This window comes from Orbicella franksi, chromosome 13, assembly GCF_964199315.1.
Source record: "Orbicella franksi chromosome 13, jaOrbFran1.1, whole genome shotgun sequence".
Taxonomy (NCBI): Eukaryota; Metazoa; Cnidaria; class Anthozoa; order Scleractinia; family Merulinidae; genus Orbicella; species Orbicella franksi.
This window is the reverse complement of record NC_138157.1, coordinates 14955480-14979147: the sequence shown is the minus strand read 5'-3', so window position 1 is coordinate 14979147 and position 23668 is coordinate 14955480. Positions and strand designations below refer to the sequence as shown.

Genomic DNA, 23668 nt, shown 5'->3' with positions numbered 1-23668 from the left:
CGAGAAAGCAAATTGAAGTTAATTAATTGTGTGGCAATGTTTGTGTATACCATTAAGACCCAGTCCAGCTGCATAAATGGTTCATTAACCTCTTCTAACATCACCATTTAAATCAATTATCACGCGTTTCTATTGGTTGATGATTTAGAAAGCAAATGATAGCTAATTAAGTGTGTGAGCCATGTTTGTGTACCATTAAATCGTCATTACACCTGACTCAAGTTAGCCTGAGGAGCTTTGTTTTTGTTGGCCGGTTGAGATATGTTGTCTTATGTGCTGTGCAGAATTTACTAATTTTGCATACCATTATTTAAGGTCTCTTTTAATAATAGCGTCTTAATCTGCTGCTGATAACAACATATGCATCGACTTCAGATTATTAGGCTGCAATTAATTCCGCTTCGTAAATCGGTGAAAACTGAACAGCTGCACTAGCTTTCTGAACTTAAATCATAATCCAACGACAAATTGTTTTTAACGACTTTCGCACCAAAAATGTCCTCACTTACAGGTGTTTGTTAAAAAATCTCGCCATACGGTAAGGTAAAGATCAACTTTTGCGAAAAAGTAATTAACAAAAATGTGTGGGTTGGCAGTGCCCGTTTTAGAAATGAGCTAGGTGATGCGAGAACCATACGTTTTTAGGGTCGTTAGTAAAACGCGTAACCGGTCGGCGTATACGTAACGGCTTAAAGAGTAAACCACGAAACAGGAGTTTTTCTTTTTTGTCCTTCTTCCTCTTCCTTTTTTTTTTTTTTTTTTTTTTTCCTTTGTTGTTGTTGTTGATTTGGTTTGTCTGGTTGCCTTTTTTTTGCTTGTTTGTTTTTTGAAGTGAAAAAAAAAAAATTTGCTAACGTTATTCGTAAGTCCAAAGGAAGTCTGTGTAGGAGACTACTGTTATGTTTATTGAGCGAACGTTTTAGAAGTTCTGTTGCTGTAGCGAAACTGACTTCTATCTACTGGTTTCCTAGCCTCCTACACGGTTCCTACGCAGACATTATAACGCCCGTCTCCGCTTGACGAGCCTAAGAATGTCTGCGTGACTTTTGACTTTTAGTTTTCCCTTTAAAGTGCCTATGAAGTAAAAAATAATCACTGCTTATTTGAAAGGTTTTTCAAAGTACAGAAGACTGGCTTTTTCTTTTTTGGAATATCTTTTTTTGTTTCAGAGATATTCACGTTTTTGTATTATGCAAATGAGGAAAGTGATGACGTGATTAATAGTTCCACTTAAACAATAAAATACTGAATCAAGAATATCTCCAGAAATATTGGAGTTCTTCAAATTTGGCAGCAGAAATGTCCATTACAAAAGAAACAGAATGACACCTATTGTGGTAAATGAAATATTCGATACAATGGACCTATATTATGGAATGAAACTGATGAGAGATTTAAGATTCTAACTCCCTATTCATTCAAAAGAGATTATCCTCGCATTTCATTAATTTCTATTAAGTTTTACTACTAATTGCTATATTTTGGTGTTTCTGTTATTATTTTTTTTATTTTATGTACTTTTTATTGTATACATGTTTAAGAATTATTTGTTCTGTAATTTATTTCCTTAATTAAGCGTGTAAAATGTAAAATGCTCTTTTCTGACCTTATATTTATTTTCAATTAATAAATGGTGGTCACCCAACTAGTTTCGCTCTTTAGTTATTTTGGGTGACCAGCAACTGTATGTATTTTTAATTTATTTATTAATTAGCAATTAAGTTAATTTTACAGTTCAAATAAACCTTGTTGTTGTTGTTGTTATGTTGTTGCCAGGGCAACACTCTTGGCTCCAGTCTCTTTCTGTGAAAAACCAAAAATCCCCATTAAAGTGGGACAGAGGGTCTTGCTCGGAACACACAAGGTTCCCCCCATTAGATTGTTGGGAGTGGATAATCCTTGTTTAAGATAAAATCTGGGAATTTTAGTCTTAATTAAAACAGGACCAGCGGCATAACTGTCGTAATGGCAACGGCACGACGGGTGTCGTTTAGTTTCGTTTGAGAGCTAAGTATATTGTGTAAATATTTGCTGACTAATATGTTCTTTATTCAAGGCCTATTCTACCCAAAGAACGACATCAGCTGCAAAAGGTATGGAGCACTTTTACCTCAGTGATCTTTCACCTGATTAGCCGATCTTGAGACTTTTACTTTCGTGGCTAGTTTTCTTTTTCTTTCTTTTTTTTTTTTTTTTTTTTTTTTTTTTTTTTTTTTTTTTTTTTTTTTTACGGTTAACTTTTTTTGTGTAGCTTAATTTTCCAATTTTTACGTCTCACGGCGTAATTTTTCGCCCGTTTTGCAACGAACGGTTAACAGCTCCCTAAAATGATTTGCATGCTATATCCACCACCCCACCCCTCTACACATACATACACACACCCGTCCCGAGTCTGTGAAATTGGCATTGTCACACTATCCAAGATGGCGACCTGGATTAAACAACCTTGGATCGAGAACGCCTTGAAGAGCTGTGCCAACAGTTTGCCTAAAATTGCAAGAGCACAAGTATTGAAGGTACGTGTACGTTGTAACAAGGTTTTTGATCTGGAACTACGAAAACCAGGCAATCAGCGTATATTCCAGTCGGCGAAGCTCGCGAAAAAAATGGCGCGAAATATAAAATTGCTTCCAGAGTTTTCATTTGCCTCGCTGGTAATTTAGCATTGAGCGAGAATACATATATGTAGGCAGTACAAAACAGGCATCTACAAATGAGATCTCGACCGTTATAGCGCGATATCGCCTGTTATGACACAAGGTCTCGACTGATGATAGCACGAGATCGCATTGCACAGAAGGTAAGGGGGAATTGCCATTTTGCTATTCTGAGTATCTTGAACATAACAGGTGAATGATCAAAGTATTTAAGGGGATCTATACAAACCGGTCATTGTAAAACGCAGACTGCAGACCGGGGGTAAAATGCAGACTGAGGGTATAATACAGACTGCAGACCAGGGGTAAAATGCAGATTGCAGACTATAGACCCCTGTAGACCAGGGGTAAAATACAGACTAAATGTAAAATGCAGACTGCAGACCTGGGGTAAAATGCAGACTGAGGGTATAATACAGACTGCACACCAGGGTTAAAATGCAGATTGCAGACTGTAGACACCTGCAGAGCAGGGGTAAAATGCAGACTGCAAATTTTTTAAGTGTACTGTATATTGGGTTATTTCCATTATCGAGTGCTGACCATAAACAGAATTATTCAGGCTAATCACAGTGAAAGTCTGCACTCAGGCTAGCTTGAATATCACTTCCATTCTGAACCTGAATAATGCTCCAGTTAGCCTGTTTACGGTTTGCTCTCATTGATGGAAATGGCAACACAGTTCAGTTAAAGAGTCTACAGTCTGCAATCTACATTTTAGCACTGGTCTGCAGTCTGCATTGTACCTTCAGTCTGTGTGTTACCCCCAGTCTGCAGTCTGCATTTTGCACTGACCATTATGTAAACTAAGGTTACAGAATAGGGACACAATTTGACAACTCTTTGTGTGAAAGAAGTACTGTTTCTGTGGAAGGTATACAAAGGGGTCACCTTTTCTCTCAAAAATGGTGACCAAAACGCTGGGTAGGGGTTTGAACATCAGAGCATCATGACCTCCCTCTACACCGTACCTGTATATAAAACTGTTGGGTAACTACTCCCAAGCTCGCAATGCAAGATTTTGACTTGAGCCACAAGATCTGTACTCCATTGTGATGTCACTAGCTACCATCATTTAGTGGCAATATTTTATTTTGAAGACATTCTGCCAGCATTTGAGATTGGTCAGGAAAAATGCTGGCTTGCGATCCTTGGTGTCCATGGAAAAAATCAATTTCAGGGAGTACAACATGGCCAGCAATGGTTACTGTGAATCTGGATTGACATTTTGGATTGTAAGCAAGATCTAGAATTATTATATAACAAGAAATTCTGTGGATAATAACACAAGATATTTAAATGATATTAAGATTTGGAATTATAATTCAAGATTTCAAACATACATGGTCACCAGGAGATCTTGCCCTTAAAACTCATGATGGTGTTTTGTCATATTTCCAAACATCTCAAATCTTAATAAAATTGCATAAAGCCTTTTTTCTCTGGTAAAAATCTAAGATTTTGTCTAATTGAAAGTACCCCACTGCGGTTGATTTTTTTTCCTCTGATCTTTGCGCTTGGGAGTTTGATGAAACAAATGTCATTTGTTTGATTGATTATGAAATCTCCATCTACGACTCAAGACCTTTTAGAGATAAGTTAACATAAGTTAACACATCATGTACAGTTCAAGATCTATCTCAACTATTTTCATAAACTTGTTAAACACAAGAGAATTTCGGGAGATCACGAAAGATTTCTGAAGATAACTGAAGACTTCCGAGGAAGATCCAAAGATGTTTGGGTCATACACCAAAAAATTTAAGTATACAGTTAAAGGGTCAAATGTGATATCACTGAAGTCATCGATATCTTCACTAGCAAGGATATGGCAAATACGCCATCTGAGTCCCAGACATGGTTTCATATGACAAGTGATGTATTTTCCGGCAAAACACTTGACAAATGTGTTTGTACATGTATGTAATAATTAGTTAGGGCCATAGAAAGACATGGACTGGACTAACAGTTCTAAAGCATGCTAGACTGCAGCCTGAATGGTTTGAGTTTGAGTTAATGGCCAGGGTAAGACACTTTCTCTCACATTATGCTCCCCCCCCCCCCCCCAACCCCCTCCGCCATATGAATGGGGACCTTTTCCAAATACAGCTGGGTGGAAACTCTGTGATGGACCAAGTCCTAACATGTACTAAACAGGTTTAAATGCTTGGTTTCACCTTTCAGCTTGAAGAAACATCAGCTGTAATCAGTGACAAAAAGCTCTTTGTTAAAGCTGAGTTCTCTCCAGCTGCCATTGAGCAATTTAAAAGGTAAGTGGCAGTAAATGTTTTCTGCTTAATACATGTATGTTGAAGGCCAATGCAGTAATGAAAAAAATAAAATTCACACTGACCCCAAACATACAGGCATGCTTGAAATTCTTGCAGGAAGATCTAGGACCATGGAAACCTTGTCACATCGGCTGATCTGGACTAAAAACTCACTCCTTGGGAGTCATTTGAAACCGTAACTCATTTTTTAATAATAATGTGTGGAAGTTCTCTAAATGTTATTTGTATTCTTCTCTATCTGCTTACAGTCAGGCTCCTAATTAGACACATTTGAAACACGATACAAGCTATGACTATAATTATGACTTCATACCTGTTTTTATATTTGCTGCAGAGATAATACAAGTCTTCAGCTTAATGACATCCTAGGTGGACTGATTTTTATCAAAAAATACTCAGTGCGTGCCACTGCAGAAAACGAGTTGGTAAGCTGTAATTTTTTTATGTATTTCCAAAAGTGCCTCAGGTCATGGCATCTTTTGGTGCTTTCCATTTGATGAGATATTTTGAATAAACAGCATTTTCTAGAATTTCCAGAAAAGAGGACAACCTTGCGAAGTACATGTATACCAAACTTTTTCAGAAATTTCTTACAGGGAATTTCTGTACCATTTGATTTTCCTCCACCTGCAATTTCCAGGGTTTTTGGTGGAACTGATCTCTTTTTGGAAATTAAACAATCTAAGGATTTCATTTCTGGAAACTTTACCAGGACATTTCCATACCATCTGTCCCCATTTTAGTTTTTTTTCAGAATTTTTGGTTGAATGGAAAGCAACCTATGTGTACATGTATGTACGTACAGCTGTAACTGAGCTGGGCTAAAATATAAAAGATGTAAATTGCATTTATTTAGAAAATGCCCTGCAAGAAAGCAAACACTAAAACCTGTAGTTCTATATAACTCAGTAGAAAAAAAACTAGTGCAAGCTGTTGATATGACAATGGCATGAACAGAGAGAATAACCTTTTGACTGTTAAAAAAAAAATGATTTTCCTTCCTTTTTCTTGGAGTGTTTTATAAAAATAAAAAAAATTTACTAGCATTCTATTTAATACATGCACCATACTTGCCTATGTTGCTGCATGCAGAACGTTTTTATAATACGTTAATTTAATCAGTGGCACAGCCATTTGCAGTGTGCAATCACTGGTCAACACATTTTAAGGTAAGGGTCATATAAAGGATCTCTTTTCTCACCAGTTTCTTACCCTATGTCCCTTCTGAGCCTGCTCCTTTCTTTCCACAATGTGCATCTTGGGCAAGGTCCCATGGCCAAAATGATTGCCTGAATGCTCAGAATAATTTGATTTGCCTGTAGTGTGCAGTTCAAATGGCACAGGCTTTACTGGAGTTGTCACCTTGGTTCTCACATGTATTTTATTGTGTAAACGTTACAAAATTTAACTTCACATCCACTTCTTTATTTGCTGATCAGGATCATGCTGAGTTTTTAATCAGCATTGAAGAGTTCAAGTTTGCTGGAGGGGAGGGCAACACACAGTTTGGTAGTGATGTCACAGATAGTTCAGCCTGTCCCCAGTTTAAGGCCAGACTACAGCAACTGTGGAGAGCTGGACAACTCAGGAAACAACTTGTGGGAGGTAATAGTGAACATTCTCCCCCCACCTGCCCATGTTTTGTTTAACTTTGTTTTTCATTTGTTTGTTTATTTAAAATTTTTGCTGGAGCCGGCATGACCAAGTTTTTTAGGGCACTAGATTTGAAATCTAGAGTCCATGGTTCAAAACGTCTGCCCAGCTACTAAGCTAAGCTGGATTTGTTTTTTTCCAGGTGTTAAGTTCAACTCTGTGGCTATGCTTTGTAACCTAGGAAGTGAATAACTAGCTTGGCTTCTTTGAAGAACTTTTTGTTCTGTTTGTAATATTTATTTGTCGCTGATAGTTAACAGTGCGTTCAATAAGCATGCAGTGGTACTGATTCAGGGTTTTAGCCAGATGGGTGTCCAGGCATCCTGAGGACGGCCACTTTCTATAGAAAATTATTTATTTTTCATATGCTGCCTTTGAGCAGGCCCTATTATACCACATATTGGATGTCCACTCTTCAAATTCTGGCTAAAAGCCTGTACTGATTAATAACATTATGTACAACATAATTTAATTTCAATGTTACTGAAGATACTGCAGGCTTTATTGCAATCAGTAATAGAGAATTTTTGGAAAAATTAAGCTGATCTGGTTTCATCTTTCCAAATTTTTTGGTGGCTTAATTAATATTATGTCCTCCTTCATCAGAAATTTAAAAAGGTAAGGTTTGTTATTGTGCATGCTACATGTACAGGACTGTGTGTTCATGTACTCCACTTTGGACAGTGATGTTGTTAACGCCGAGAGAAAGTATTACCTCAAACTTCCTTGTCCTCAAACTCCAAATTAAAAAGGACAACAATGCACAGGCCCGCTGTGATCAGCTCAACAAAAATAGTTTCAGAAAATGAGTCTTTTGTTGATTTTTTCCCTTTCTTTTTGTCAACAAGGAGAGGCCAATGTTCCAGATGGTAAAGAAGCAGAAAGCTTGATGCTTCATAATCATAATCAGATTTTCATCCCAGATGACATGGAAAGGAAACTGGCTGAAATTCCAGGTGAGTGAAATCCTTTTGGCTCTGTCATATAGTGTCTTTAAGTATGTACAGCAGTCTGTTGACTGATGTAGTTTAGCCCTCAACTGCATAATTACACGTACAAAAAAGAAAACAAATAGTCAATATTGAAAACTAAATTAATTATACAGACTTCGTCACAATGGTATGTTTCACATGATCTACATTGTGTACATTAAATGGTTCGTTTAGATGACAGGTTAACGAAGGTAAGCATCCTAGAGGCAGACCCTCTGTTAGTGCTGGGAGTCACAGGAAAGAACAGAGGTTTTTTCTGCTTCCCTTCCCATAACTTCCAATTTGCCTAATGCTAAAATCTCTTGGTGGCACTATGCTTATGTGAGGCTTGTGATTTTTGAAACATGTCAAAATCGGAGTCGGAGCCAAATGATAGTTGTTTTGCTACTTTTACTAGTTGCTGTATCTGGTTGTGATTTTGTTTTGCTGTGTTGTGTTGTGTTGTGTTGCATTTTGTATTTGTGTTGTATAAAGAAGGTTAAAAATAAGGCAGCCTTTAGTTGTGTTTTTTAGTTGTGTTTTTTAGTTGTGTTTTTTAGTTGTGTTTTTTAGTTGTGTTTTTTAGTTGTGTTTTTTAGTTGTGTTTTTTAGTTGTGTTTTTTAGTTGTGTTTTTTAGTTGTGTTTTTTAGTTGTGTTTTTTAGTTGTGTTTTTTAGTTGTGTTTTTTAGTTGTGTTTTTTAGTTGTGTTTTTTAGTTGTGTTTTTTAGTTGTGTTTGCTAATTGTGCTGCTAGTTGCGTTGCTAGTTGTTATGCTGTGTTTTGCTCTGTTGTGTTGTGTTGTATTTTGGTGTGTTGTGTGCTATTCTCCTCCCCTTCAAAGAGCAATTTGCCACACCTAAGATTTGCTGTTAGTTAACGCTTCGCTCTAACGGTTTTTACTAGGGCATAAAATTTTATATACTTAAATCTCCCTCAATTTAAGTGCACTCCCACCCCTACCCCTCCAAAATTCTTAGATACTTCACGGAACTTCCTTTAACGCCCTTTTTTGTGTGTGTGTGAGGTAATTTCTATTTCAATTATTAACCAAGATATTTATTTTCGCTCTGCCTCTCTAGAGTGGAAACCAAGCTATTTTCCACCTCAAACTTACGAAATGCATAGTGACATATCGTCACTGGAAGGCCAAGTTCAGGAGCAGTCTTGCCCTGACTCAACTGACTTAGCAGGTGAGACAAAACATTTTTAAAAACGCTTGCAACGCAAACTCATTAATTATTCATGCAACGTGGCGATAAACAACTTTATTTAATCACACATTTTACAAAACAAACTTTAAACCTAAATTATTTACTGCTGACATTAAATGTAACGGTACAGTTATTAAAGTCCCCAAAACAGAAAGGGCCATTCTTTTTTTAAATTTAAATTATTATCAATATACGCGGCCAAATTGAAAACCGCCCTCTTGAAAACACGCGCTTTGCGGGCCGCAAATGACTCCTAGCGGGCCGTTAATGTATTAACGGCCCTGCAGCTGATTGGTTCTCGGTTCATCATCCGATGAATATTAACCAATCAGGTTACGTTTATTGACGCGGGAAAACCATTCAGGTGCGAACAGCTTGCGTAGTGAACGTTTGCCGTTTGGAAATTTCATTTTAAAATGGAAGAACTCCCAAATTTTCAGCTTTTTTCTAGTCAAAACTCGGACTTAGACAACGAGCAACTGGATGAGATTGAGCAAAAAGCTCAAGCGAAAAACACCAAGAGAGCAACTGAGTGGGGAGTAAAAAAGTTCGAGAAATGGTGTGAGAAAAGAAAAATTACAGTGGATCTCAAAACAGTAAGTGCAACGGACTTGAGTGAAATTCTGCGAAAGTTCTTCGCTGAAGTGAAAACAGAGAAAGGCCAAGCATTAACTCCAAGTGCATTGACTGGAATTAGAGCGGCCATTCATCGCCATCTAACCTGTGCTCCACTCAGCCGAAACATAAACATTTTGCAAGACAGCGAATTTATGTCTGCCAACAAAATGTTTGAAGCGAAGGCCAAGCTATTTACGAAAGAAAACAATGCGAAACCAAAACACAAATCATCCATTCAGTCAGGAGACATGCAGAAATTGAATCGATACTTCATGGAAGGGCAGAACACGGACGGCGTTTGGAAAGATGCGGAGAAGTTAGTTGAGTTTATTTGGTTTTCGTTGTGTTTTCATTTTGCTCGCCGCGGCAGAGAGGGATGGCGGGAGCTTACAAGGCAGTCATTTGAAATAAAAACTGATGACACTGGAGCCCGTTACATCACCGAAAAACTTACTGAACAAACTAAAAATTACCAAGGAGGCGCTAAACAGTCTGAGCAGTCATACTCGGATGTTCGTATGTACGAAACTTCAACTGCACTTGATCCAGTGGCTGCGTTTGAATTTTACCTCGGCAAGACTCATCCCGACTGTAAGGCACTGTTTCAGACTCCAAGCAAAGCTACCACCAAGAATGTAAACTTTGCAAGCACCCGACACTGGTACAGAAATGAGCCTATGGGAAAAAATACTATCAGCAAGATGATGGAAAGGATTTCCATCAAAGCAGAGTTATCGGAGCGGTACACGAATCACTGCATTCGTGCATCGACTGTCACTTCTTTGTTCCAGCGCGGTGTGGACGCAAGGAAAATCTGTGCAATCACAAAGCACAAAGATGAACGGAGCCTTTCCCACTACATCAGCGAGACAACAAGTGCACAAAAAAGAGAGTGTTCAAAGATTTTAAGTGACACATTTCAGCCACAACTCGCTGTTCAGCAAGAAGCTTCAGGAATCACAAGGCAAAATGTCGCGGGCCCATCAGCCGGTCCTAGCTCAAACTTAAACCCACAGTCTCTTCTCCAAAACCAATTTATTTCCTTGGCACAGCCGTACCAAAATTGCACCCAACATATTCAGATTGGAACAATGAACATTTATCACGGAAAGTATGAAGAACCGTCGCCATCAACCCGCAAACGCCGCCGAATAATCGAGAGCGATGATAGCGACTAAAAGCTGTAACTTATTTGATGAAATTAGCAAAGACAGTCTGAGTCCATTGCCTGTGAACGGGAAGACTATCATTTTTTTAAATGTAAACTGTCTTTTTGTTAATCATTGTTACCAATCTTTTTAAAACTAGATTATATTTGACATTTTATTGTAAACAAAAAGGAATTTTATTTGGCTCTTGTTTAGCTGTTCGTATTGTAGCAACAACTTTCCATACCATAGTTTCATGCTACATCTCTGTTAAACATTTTTTTCTTATTAAATGAATTTGTACGATTTGGCCTTGTGTATTGATAATAATGATAATCGCATGACGTTTGTCGGTCATATAGTTTATTTGTGTCCCTCGTAGCATCATTTGCGCCCTTGCGCTTCGCGCTCGGGCGCGAATGATGCTACTCGGGCCACAAATAAACTATATGCCCTCCAAAAGTCATGTGATTGTCCTATTCTCGCTCATTGGTAGCGACCTCGTCTTTTGGTTCGCTTTCAACCTTGCTGTACACTTCCGACCTAAAATGGCACTAACGTTAGAAATTTCCAGTTCTAAAGCGTATTAATTTACTATCTACCCCTGCATTTAACAGACTAGACGCACACGTCACCTCGGAACAGCGCTGGCCACACACTTTTCCTCTTCTTCGCGAGTTTTAGGAGGTCTAAATCTGCACTCTGCCATTTGCTTTGCGAAGCAACGTGTTCGGTCAGAACTGACAAACAGCTAGGTAACAACGTGACATTGATGAATATTCAAAAATTGTCAGCAGCAGCAGTTAGGTGATAGAATCACATTTCACGTCTCAATTATAATATTTGAATTGAGAAAACTTATTCAAATGATAATTTGAACTAATTTTCTTTGTTGGAGAAGTAATTTCAAAAACTCGTGCTTCGGGTTTCATCAGGTTTCCAAACGCTCGAAAACAATAAAACCACTCGGACTGCGGCCTCGTGTTTCTCGCATTTGGAAACCTGATGAAACCCTCGCACTAGGTTTTGAAATAGTACTAAAAGCATCTGATTCAGCAATCAAACTGAGAATGCTTTGCAAGGTATTCATGCTCCAGAGAAACAGTCAAACTAAGAGGGGGTATTCTCACTGCGTCTTAGTCAAATGAAGCCTTCATGATATACCAGATGAATTGCATTAGTTGCGAAAAATTTCGGACGATTCCAAGTTCGGACAAAAAAGTGTCCGGAAATCAAACCGTCCGAAATTTTAAGCGTTCGAAATATTTACAGCACAGTATAAAACTTTGAGTAGCTCCAAAGCTCTTAGTTTCCTTTACGAAGCAAACTCCAGTTGAGGACTGCTTGAGATACGTAACCTCGTGATCGTGTATCCGTCTGCAGTAAAACTATCATTTTGACAGAAATTGTTTCAGTCTAATTCGTGTTTTGTAGCCATAAATTTACTTTTGTTATTTTATTTTTTTTTAATTTAATTTATTTGTTATCTGCATGTGCTTACAGGTACATTGTTACAAGTGCTAATTATTGTGTATAGGTAATATAAATGTGATTACAAGTACAGTATTGACATTGTTACAAGTACTAATTATAATATATATCTGATGTAGGTGTGTTTACAAGTACAGTATTTACTTTTGTTATGTTTTAGCAAAGTGTCCGAAATTTTGTCCAAGATTTGTCCGAACTCAGATAAAAAGTGTCCGAAAATTACACGTCCGAAATAAAAATTCCGAGATTTTAACGCTGCACATTTTTTGCAGGTAACGTGGTGCCTAATTTCGGTTCTTCTTTGGTTGTTACTTCTATCTTTGAAGGATGTGGCAATGTACACTGTATATAGAGTATTGCAACTGCTAGAAATGTTCTCTCAAAGAATAATTGTAAGTGTTTTTTTTTTTCCTAGGACACGCAACTGCAGAAAAAGAACACGAGAAGTCTAACTCACAAGAATGCTTATGTGAAGATAAACCGTTGGTGAGCTCAAGTTGTGTTCCTTCTTCTCAAAGAGAGTCAGGTGTGGCTGTCGAACAGCCATTAAAAGGCCTATTGCCCGAGGAGCTGTGTTTTTCATCAAGTGAAGTTTCACAGCTCAGAGAAAGCAGCGAAGAATCGTATTCGATTCTCCAACGAAGATCTTCCGTAGCTGAAAACACCCCTGATGTTAGTGTTGTACCTTCCAGTCAAAATAGCCACGAGTTCGAACTTGAGCAAGCACTGCCGCATGTTACTCCTGAACGCGAACAATTTCACTGCTCGCTATCAGAATCACAGTTAGGAAGTTTCTTGGACGCTAGCTTTTCATTTGACGAGGTCACTGCACCTCCCTGTTTTTCGGATGGTTCACCTTCAATTCAGGAGGAGTTCACTCAGATTAAACCAAGGGATGCTCGACAAAGAAAGTCAACAGCTAGTGACAAACCAAAATCGAGTTCTGGGTCATCACATTCGAAGACATTTGCTGATAATGAACTTTCTTTAGCGTCAATTCGTGGCTCAGAAAAGAAAACTCAAAGCAACAAAAAGGATAGTGGTACTTCACATAATGTTGTAACAGAAGTTGTGGTTGTATCTTCTTCGAGAGACAACGTTAGAGACACTTTGCGTGGAAAAGAAAGCTTGGAGACAGCAAAAGTTGACTTTGATACTCTGTTTAGCCAGAATACGTGGAAACTCTCGCAAACACCCGTGCAGGAGTTTAGTGCGGAGGTATTTGAAATTGACAAACGTCAATCAGTTAAGAGGAAAAGATCTGAAAAAGATGCTTCCAAACATAAACTACCAGGCCTATCAGATGGGGTCATACAAGTTAGGAAACTGTCATTTCCGGATAGTCCTGTTAGTCCAGGTGAGTCAGAACATAGCGTTGAGAGATAATCAAACTACCAAGTAAGCAAGCGAACAAAGAAATGAAAGAAAAAAAAGGAAAATCAAGAGATCTCTGTTGATTCGTTAAGGTTTCATTGAACCCATTCTCTGTAAAAGTCTAGCCTTGAAAGAGAGCTTTCTTTTGGCTGTCCTTGTCTACCGATACACAAGGGAACGTTTATTGGGTATCCTTTGTTGAGGAGTTATTACATGTAGTTAGGTGTTTTTTATTTTTTGTTTTGTTTTGTTTGTTTTGTTTTGTTTTGTTTTGTTTTGTTTTTTTTGTATCGGTTCTTTCGTACCGGTACACAAGGACAAAACCCGCCTTGTATTGCTCCCAGTCGGGGTTGATATAATAATAACATAGCGGTGTATGGGTGATTCGCTCTCTTCAGAGGTCATGTGTTCCTTCAGCAACCCTTTAGCGCATCAATTATAAGATTTTACTTTTAACCTATAAAGCGCTCAACGGCCAGGCCCCTAATTACATTACTGAACTGCTAGAGCCTTATGTACCAAGCAGAAATCTTCGATCCTCCTCCAAAAACTTCTTGAAAGTACCACCTGTCAAGTTAATAGGCTATGGTCGTAGGTGTTTCTCTTTTGTAGCACCTAGCCTATGGAACTCTCTTCCGAACAATATAAGAGGGAGCGGCTCGCTATCAGATTTTAAGACTTGTATAAAGACATATCTTTTTAACAAATTTTATAACTAGACTTTTGGTTAGTTAGTTAATTAGTAGATTAGATAGTTTAGCTAGTTAGTTAGTCAGTCACTTAGTTAAGTTAGTCAGTTTTTATTTAAAGGTTTTAATGATTCCTAGTTTTACTTTCATTTTTACAGCTTAGCTATTTTATTTGTTTGTAATTTTTTATCACTGATGTAAATTTTTAATGTAAATTTTATTTTTAATAACATTTTTTACTGTAAAGCGCCATGAGCCATGGATATGGCGCTATACAAATCTATTATTATTATTATTATTATTATTATTATTATTATTATTATTATTATTATTATGGTAGCGTTGTCTTCATCTTATGCTGAAGCGTCCTACTGCTTTCAAGACAAATGCATCTAATACACATTCAATTATTGCCATATCGGAACGTTGCTTTACAATCATGCAGTAATTCTCTTCTGGTAAACAGAATTAGAATACCATAAATCCTCGAATTAGCGCCACCACCCCCCCCCCCCTCGAATAAGCGCCCCCTCCCCCTATTTTGTGGACGAGTAATGAGACAGCAAAGATATAGTTTCGTCATGTAGTATTAGATTTGTACATTGTGTCAGTTTGCGACCACGTGAATTTCTAATAGTGCCGCGATGTAAACTTTAGGATCAGCTTTTTATGTCGATAAACAGCTTCTGCTGTTGTTTACGCGCAGATGACGTATTAAAAAATGATCATGTCAGGCCACAATTTGGGAAAAAATTTAAATAAGTGCCCACCTCGATTAAGCGCCCCACGTCTTCTCCTAAATTTGAAATAAGCGCCCGGACGCTGATTCGAGGATTTACGGTATCATTACCAGTTTAAACAAGGAGAGCAAGAGGTTTCCTAACCAAATATATCGCTTTGTGATGTTATGAATGAAGTATAGTAAGGTAGGTGATACACGTTTGTACGCAGTGCACACGGGCACCTACCCCTCCCGAACCACTTCCTTGCCTCAAGCTAGACTAATTAATTAAACAAACATTAACGGTTTACACCTTATTGCCTTAGGACCTTATTAGTTTATGGCCTTATGGCCTTATTAGTATTATCTTATTGCCTCAGCGGACATCAGCCCCCAAACCATCCCAATAGTGCACTCTGCATTAAAAATGGCAGAAAAAAAACGTCGACCTAGTTTGACCAAGATATTTGATTCCCTTTTTTTAAAGTCTGTTTACTTTTAATTCCCAGACAGCACTTCTGGCTCGCTGATGGCGAGCAGTCAATCATTGTCATCTCAAAGTCAGCCAAGTAACCAATCGGTAAGTGCTCTAACTCCTCTAGGCATTTTTTTAATCTGCGTTGTAGAATGTGCTTGTTTTGGCCGTTTTGCAGTGGCACAATCCCAACTCTGTAATGATAGGCATTCCCCGTTTCAAATCTGAGATTGACGTCCCTGTTATTGAATTTATCAGTTGTCTGCTGCCATATTAGTCAAGTTTCATACTTACTAACTACTTATTATATGGCTGTGTCTCACTAGGACTGGGAACTACCGAATTCACGAATTTGATTGGCTGAAATCGATATTGACCACGGTCTAGATTTTCCCATCTAGACCGGCATCTAGACCGGTTTCATTTTGCGTTGAAAAAGTAGCAAACTAAAACACAAAAATGTTCACCATTTTCTTTTATTTTCTTCTCAATCATTTATGGAAGTGCCAAAAAGCCCGATGACAAAAAAAAAAAAAAAAAATGTCAAGAGGACGAGCAAATTTCGGCAGGTTAAAGTTAAGCTCATCTCTGCCAAACCAGTTACATTAAACGAATTAAAGTTTTCTTTGCCATATAATAAACATCTTATTAACCGAGCTAAGTCGGTCTGTATAGGAGAATCTTGACCTCGGTCGAGTGTACAGACCTAACTGCGTTCGGTCTGTACTCACGACCTCGGTCAAGATTCTCCCATACAGACCTCCTGCTCGGTTAATAAGAGCTAATTATTAACCGAAAGTGAGGTCTTTACGGGAAAATCTCAAACCGAGACATTGCCGTATTGACCTAGCGATTGTTTGAGATTTTCCCTTAAAGACTGAACGTTCGAGGTTAATAAGTATTTTATTATATGGCTTTTTGCTTGGGTTTTTGCAGCCCCTTCATAATCGGCCCGTGGGCATAACCGGTGCCCTAGTATTAGCCAATCAGAGCGCGCGTCATATTTATTACAAATACAAGTCATATTATAAATGCATCTTATTAAACAACCGCGTTGCTCGCACTGAGGAGAAAATCGGCCAGAGGTCTTGACAGTACGGATCGAGTGCAGCTAAGTCCGTACAAAAGTGACCGAAAGTCGATATTCTCCCTAGTGCGGTCCCGAATCAGCTTGGTAGAGAAGACGTTTATTACACGACTGAAATGTTTAGAAAAAATGCCATGATTACAGACTGGAAAAACATCGCAAACTTCAAGCGCGCAATTATGATAGGGGGCCGGCCGATTAGGCGTATACTCACGTCTGTTGTTAAAACCAAAAAAGAGGAAAGAGATTTGGAAGAAAAGAAAAGGAATAGTTTATTTGAAAGCAGTTTCTTTCAGAAACGTAAGCCATAAACTACAAGAAAATTTTCAAGAATGATTGTGCGAGATCATTCAGGACAATGCCCGGTCCAATACTTAGAGAATGTTGGACCGGTAATGGAACGATCTGATTGTATGATCTTAGTTAGTAGTTCTCTGCACTATCTTAGTCGTATAATAAATCTCGGTTCGGTTAATTCTGTGTCGTCTATCTTCTGGCATTAAGAATGACGTAGTTAGCAGATCACCGAGGCATATATATAAGGGTTATTGACCAAGTGTGAGGTCAAGATGGCTGGATATTGGCCAAGTTCTTTTTTTGCGTGTTTATGGACCGAGACGGAGTCGAGGTCCATAAACTCGCAAAAAAAGAACGAAGCCAATATCCAGTCATCTTGACCGAACAAGCTTGGTCAATAAAGGATTTATTATATGGCTTTCGGAGAAATTTTTCTTGCGGGACACGGCGGATAGTCCCGAGCGTGCAAGATAGCTCCCTCTTGCCCGCTCGGGTAGCCAATCACAGCGCAGGGTTTGATTCATCTTGCCCGCTCGCGGAGCTAGCCATATAATATATATATATATATATATTTTTTTTAATCATCAAACGGTGCGGCAATGATTATACTTTTGTAAAGTATAGCATAAATTTAGACCCAATTTAACAACTTCAGGAGTGACATATGACAGGAAATTACTATATCAGTAATGACATCTTAGCTATTAGTAAGAAATTTAAAAAAACATTTCTCAGCTAATAGCCAACATCATGGGTGTGTCTTAGTTATACTTGCGTCCCAGACAAACCCTTGGCCTAAAGCCTACAAGAAAGGGCTACAAACATATCTCAGCCATTGGTTATAAATTTTTAAAAGAACGCTTCTCAGCTAATAGTTAATGAGTGTGTCTCGGCAGTAAGTGGATTCCAAGCAGCCCTTGGTCTAAATTAAAGCGGTTAGATAATTAGATCATTTTCCTTTGTAGTCAATAAAGTCTGAAGATCTGTATACCCAACAAGACCCTCTCTTTCTTGATACATCCGGATCAACAGGTAAGGCGATAGGAATGGTCCCTGGTGTTCAGATTTAAACGGACGTAGCTGTTATGGAGGCGCAGTGGCCTCATGGTTAATGCGCTCGTCTCCAGATCGAGCGGTCCGGGTTCGAGTCCTGGCTGAAGACACTGTGTCGTGTTCTTGGGCAAGACAATTTGCTCTCACAGTGCCTCTCTCTACCTGGGTGTATTAATGGTACCGGTGAATTTAATGCTGGGGGTAACCATGCCATGGGAGTAGAAATACTCCTAGTTGGTTCAATTTTCATGCTACTGAAACCGGACACAAGCGCCGGCCTGATGCCTGGGCCACTTGCCTCGTACCAAAACTTTTACCTGTTACGGACCCGCAGTATCAGATGTTAGATTTTGTTACTGCTGGAGGCAGCCTCTGACATCATTTATCATTCTGTATGTATAAGGAATTCTCGACTGATAGTTACCCCGCGGAAATTAAACAAATCTCTGCCTGAGAAGCGAAGCTTCGAGGCAAATGTGCTGGTTTATTGCAGGAAGCTACTGGTTTTGATTTTGTTTTTGTAAAATAATCGTTAACCGCCTGCAGAGGAAGTCATACTTTGATGCTAGTGTAAATAAGCTGTATGCTCTCAACCAAGTGCTCAAAATGTGTAATAATAACAATTTTTGTTACTTATTAGAGTCCCTGAAGAGTCCACAAGATCGTGACGAAAACAGTCCAAGTATGCTGGAGATTTCCATGGAAGAGCCTCGCACTTTGAGCACCCCAAACTTTGCCTCTCTTCCTTCTTATCAGGTACTTGTAAGTTATCGCACCAGTCAATATATAGAGGTTATTTCACGGCTGTGCGAAGATATGAATTTTATTCTCGAGTCGTAAAACAGTATTTTACGAACGAACGTAGCGAGTGAGCAAAATACTGTTTTTAACACGAGAAAATTCATATCTTCAAGCCACGTGTAATTATGTGTAAAACAGCGGTATAAAAATATATATCATTCTGACTTATTTTCTAGGTTCCTGGCGAGAACAAAGCAAAGCAATCTGATAATACTTCCTCACCAATATCGCGTGATCAAAGAGACGAGGTAACACTCCAAGTACTTCCTTTACTGATAGAAAATCCACTTGTTCGCATGAATGACAGAGAAAAAAGAAGTGTTCTGTGTGTGTCTGATCGAACAATTAAGAAGAATTGTCAAGACATGTAAGAGTGTTCTTCATAAGCTACTGTAAGTTTCATTCATTCAATCATTTAGTCAATCAACCAAACAACGTATCACTTGCTTTCTTTAGCTTTTTGCCAGTACTACTCGGAAACGGGAAGCTGTACATCATCAGGAGCCTGGGACTAGCAGGGACTTTGCTGAAAACGTGATCAAGCCCATTGGCGTGAAAAAGAAGCGCAAAGCTCGTAGACACTTTAATTGGTTTTCCGATGCCTACTAAATGACATTTTTTTTAAAATTCGTTGTTCAGTTATTTTATTTATTTAATATTCTGATCGGTGTATTGATGGTTACTTGTAAATAATACAAGAACCTCTGTGAGTCATGTGACTTACGTCTCGTCTCAATGATATGTTTTAAATAACTTCATTATGCTATTCCAAGCTTTAAGTTACATTAAATTTAATGTTAGAAAACCTAACAAACAAATGTGATAGAAATCAGCGAATTTGTATTATTATACACGTAGATTGAATTTTATCTTTTAACGAGAGTCTGATCTGACAACTGAATACAACTGTCTCAACTTAAAAAAGAACGAAATAGCTTAATATTGATTACCTCGATCAACAAAGTCATTATCTTTCATTTTTTTTAAATTATTATTTGCAAGGCGTGTCGCAGTAAGGTAGAAGGTTTCCAGGAAGCTTTCGTTTCATTGCCTCCTAAGAGCACTCTGTACTTTATTTGAGGGGTTGGTCTTTCCAATTTTGGATACGACAAAATTTTGAAGCTGAAATGCTTTGTGTTATTAATGGAAAGCATATTCCCAGTAAGTTTTAGGAAGGGTCAGTCTGCAGTCCGTCCGTCCGTCCGTTCATTTGTCCATCCGTCTTTCTGTCAGTCATTTATTGGGTCAGTCGATTAAAATGGTATAAAAGATATTTATATTGGTTTAAAGAGGATGTACAGTGTAATATATTCGAAGGAGAGAAAATAACGTGAATAACGTGAAAATTGTTCAAATGAATATTTAATAAATTCAAGTTCATCGATAAATCTGTCTCCAGTTTATTGACCAAGCTTAACTCTTACTATTATTTCGATAAACATCTTAGCTGGAGGTTTGTCACATTTAAAACTAATTATTCACACCTCTGTTAAGAAGACTCCAGACTGAATTTGCAATGTAGTATCAGATTACGTCCAATACTACATTGAAAATTTTAAGGAGTCGTAACATTTGAAAGGATAGCGCGGTTAACAATCTGGAAGTTAATAATGTAGAAATTATTGAATGTTAATCGTTAACAACTATTGTGCGACCATAGTTTTATTATTATTATTGTTATTAATATTATTATTATTGTTGTTGTTGTTGTTGTTATTATTGTTATTATTGTTATTATTATTACTATTATTATTATTATTATTATTGTTTGAAATAACACAAGGGAGTACGGTGCTTACAATACAATTGCGACCATAGTTACCAAACTTGTATTACGCAAATACCTAAACTTACACCAGAGAAGGTCCCGAGGGTGTCCATTAAAAAGAGGTTTCACTGTAACTGAATCCATTTCTCTCTTTTTGTAAGTGGCGGAGAATTCTAATTCGAACTATGAAATCTTATTAGAAATGGCAAATTTTGAGCTTTGAAAATGCTGATGCAGTGAGTTTTTGAGGCGTGCGTTCAAGGCATCCACAAATTGTTGAGGTGGAGAGACAGATGTCTAAGTCCCCTGTTCTGTAGCCCATATGTGGGCAGTAGCAATGAAGAAATGGCTCCAGACGACTGATGTGAGGGAGTCCAGATGCAATTAAACATAAGCGCATTTCTCTAGTTACCAATAAATCAAGGAAAACTTAGCAATTGGAAAGGTGGAGCAGATAGGGAAACGCTTTTTTTGGGACGAAGTCTCATGAAAGACGAAACTTTCATTTCTTTGAACCCAGTGTTAAAGACATAATGTTGCTGCACATGCGTTCTTTTGTTCTTGTTTTTGGTTTGGTTTGGTTTTGTTTGGTTTCGTTTGGTTTGGTTTGGTTTGATTTTTGTTTTGTTTGTTTTTGTCAGTTTGTTTTGTTTCTTTTTCCTTTTCTTGGGAATTGTCGGTGTCGCTGAACATATCCTCTCCGGCTTTTAATAAATCCAAGTTATCAATATTACAACAGTCAACTGTGCTGGTAAGCTGTCGAACTAACTATTCAATGTTAATTCTTTTTCTTGCAATTTCTTTTTCTTGCAATTTTTTTTTTTCTTTTACAAAATTTTGAAACAGTCATTCCAGAACAGCTCAGAAAAGGCGTCGCATTCTGATTGCCTAAAAACTCATAACTTGTGTAATCTTCATACAAGTTTATTTTATTTTATTCTATTCTATTTGATATGAGTTAATTCGATTTCATTTCATTTGTAGCTCATTATATTTTATTTTTGCTCAAATTCCTTTCCCATTCCCATCGACTCAAATCCTATCTTGCCAGTGATAAAAATAGCCAAATCCCAGTTGAATTTTAACCACTCATGTCCCTCAATTTTGACAGGCAGTAATTTTGGATAGCTGTTGATCACCAAACTACTACTGTAACACCAAAAATCAAACACAGTTCACAGCAAGCCATTGAATTATGATTGACAGATTCACTTTGACACCAACTTAAATATGAAAGATTCTAACATAACCTGCAATTGGCCAATATGACCAATGTCTTAAGACTACCTGCTTCAAATTGCAGCTCGATTGCCGTTGAAGCCTTGACTTTGTTAATTGCTATAGAAATGCAAGTGCTTTAATTTTATTGTTTTCACGCTGGGCAGATTATTTCATTCATTTCATGTTTAAACCGCAATTCCAATACAGAAATAAATAAATGATGTTACGTACAATTTCAATACGATCTGGAGCCAATTTAATATGATTCCTTTCACAAACATGATAAACATTTTCGTCTCATTCGTATACATGTACAGTGTATGCAGTAACTATCTTATTAACGCTTGCCATTCCTTTGAGGGCCAAACGTAATTCCTTTAAGGGTCAATACTCAAGAACAAATGCTTAAACTGACGGGAGTGGAATTAAGTCTAAATTTGTACTTCACTGCGCCAGCTTTTTTGCAGCCTAGCATTTGCAGCTTTTCTGTTGATAAATTCCTGTATTGTTGACTCAATAGCTGTTTTTCAAGTTTTGAAATCAAGACATCACATCCGATTTTATAACTTAATTATAAGCAGACTGACTGAAATTGACATCTATCTCCGAAGAGACAACTAAAGATTTAATTTTGGGGGTCACAATTATCTCGTTTAATCTTACAAGTCGACTGAACAATAATATTGACGAATATTGTCTTTTTTTTTTAAACAACGTGAGGGGATCCCTTCAAACAATCGTCCTGTTTTAAAACTCCTTCCCTAACCGACTTGCTCTGACCACCGGTTAATCCGGAAGCCCAAGAAATAATTATTTTTTCGTTCACCATCAAACTCTACATAATTTGATCGACAGTTCTTATTTGATCATATCAGCTCTTATTTGATCGCCAGTCCCTCAGTTATTTGTTCGCCGGCTCTTGTTTGATCGCCAGCTCTCAGTATGAGTTACGGCTAGCATCGACTCTCATGGAAATTCGTCTAATTTGCCGGAACAATGATGCTCAGATTTTCATGAGCGTCGACGAGAGATTTCGCTCGTTTGACACTGAGGCATAGGATTCCGACACTCGTGCACCCTCTGAACTTGTGTGACTGTCGCTAACAATAGTCGATGATATTTAAAAGGTACTCTGCCCAAACTGTGATCCTTTAATTCTCCTCATTCTCGCTTTCAGCCAGCCTATAGCTATAGGATGGAACAAAACTTTCATACTCAGTTAACTGAATGCTCCTTAATCAAAGAAACCAAAAATATAACCTGTAGCTTAAAGAATAAACATTTCTTTCCACTAAAGCTCGTAGATATGAGATGATAGATAATAAATTCGTGGCACCCGCTTTGTCCCCTTTAACTATTTAACTGTTATTTCATATGCAGAACCAAAGATGCGAAATGCCCAGTTGTCACGATCACTTATATAAGTGCAAGGGTAAAAATCACAACAACCTCTCATGCCAAAAACAAAAAATTAAAATAATTTTAGTTGTTTTTCACAAATCTCCTTTAGATAATTGGACATAAAAGAGGCGAGGAAAATCCGACTAAAAGGCAATTAACTTTTCCTTGATAAATTTCGGCTGAGATAGCGGGTTTCAAATCCTTTACGAAGAAAACTATGCTTTTCAGAAGTTATGGTTTGTTTTACCCATTGCCATATGGTTTATGCGGTTTTCATTATCTCCGTTTGTCAACGTTTCCTTCGCACTTCGCACTGCTTAAGGTTTTCAAAAGATATCAATTTAAAGTTTAATTGATTATTTGTTAAACTCGTCGAGCAGATATTTTAGTGCGTTTTCTTTTTTGTTTTTGTTTTTTGTCTTGTTTTTGTTTTTCGTTGTTACCCTTATCTAGTTAATTCAGATCGAGTTAAATCTATATTTCCCAATGTCGTAACCTTTCTTCACCATAAATTTAACCGTCAACACTGTAGAAAATTACCGCAATGCAATTTATCTCCTTGAGAAATTAAATTTATATTCTAAATGTCGAGTGCCTGGCGTAACGTTGGAAAATTTTCAGACTGCTCTAGTAAAAAGTGCGGAACGTGAACACTTTTACAGGAGACAACATTTCCGCTTTCGTTTTGCTTCCGAAATAAATATTACGAGTCATGAATTATGCAAATGATTTAAATACAT

General features: G+C 37.7%; 1 protein-coding gene across 1 annotated transcript; it reads left to right on the top strand.

Annotated features, from left to right (window-relative positions):
* The first annotated feature begins 59 nt into the window (after positions 1-59).
* LOC145465196 (uncharacterized) lies at positions 60-18818 on the top strand. Its single transcript, XM_081448967.1, has 11 exons — positions 60-775; positions 2166-2516; positions 4842-4927; positions 5283-5373; positions 6388-6553; positions 7450-7557; positions 8653-8763; positions 12457-13398; positions 15335-15405; positions 17650-17716; positions 18378-18818. The coding sequence occupies exons 2-11, from the start codon at positions 2328-2330 to the stop codon at positions 18575-18577; spliced, it is 2031 nt and encodes a 676-aa protein (XP_081305093.1). The 5' UTR covers positions 60-775; positions 2166-2327; the 3' UTR covers positions 18578-18818.
* The last annotated feature ends 4850 nt before the right edge of the window (positions 18819-23668 follow it).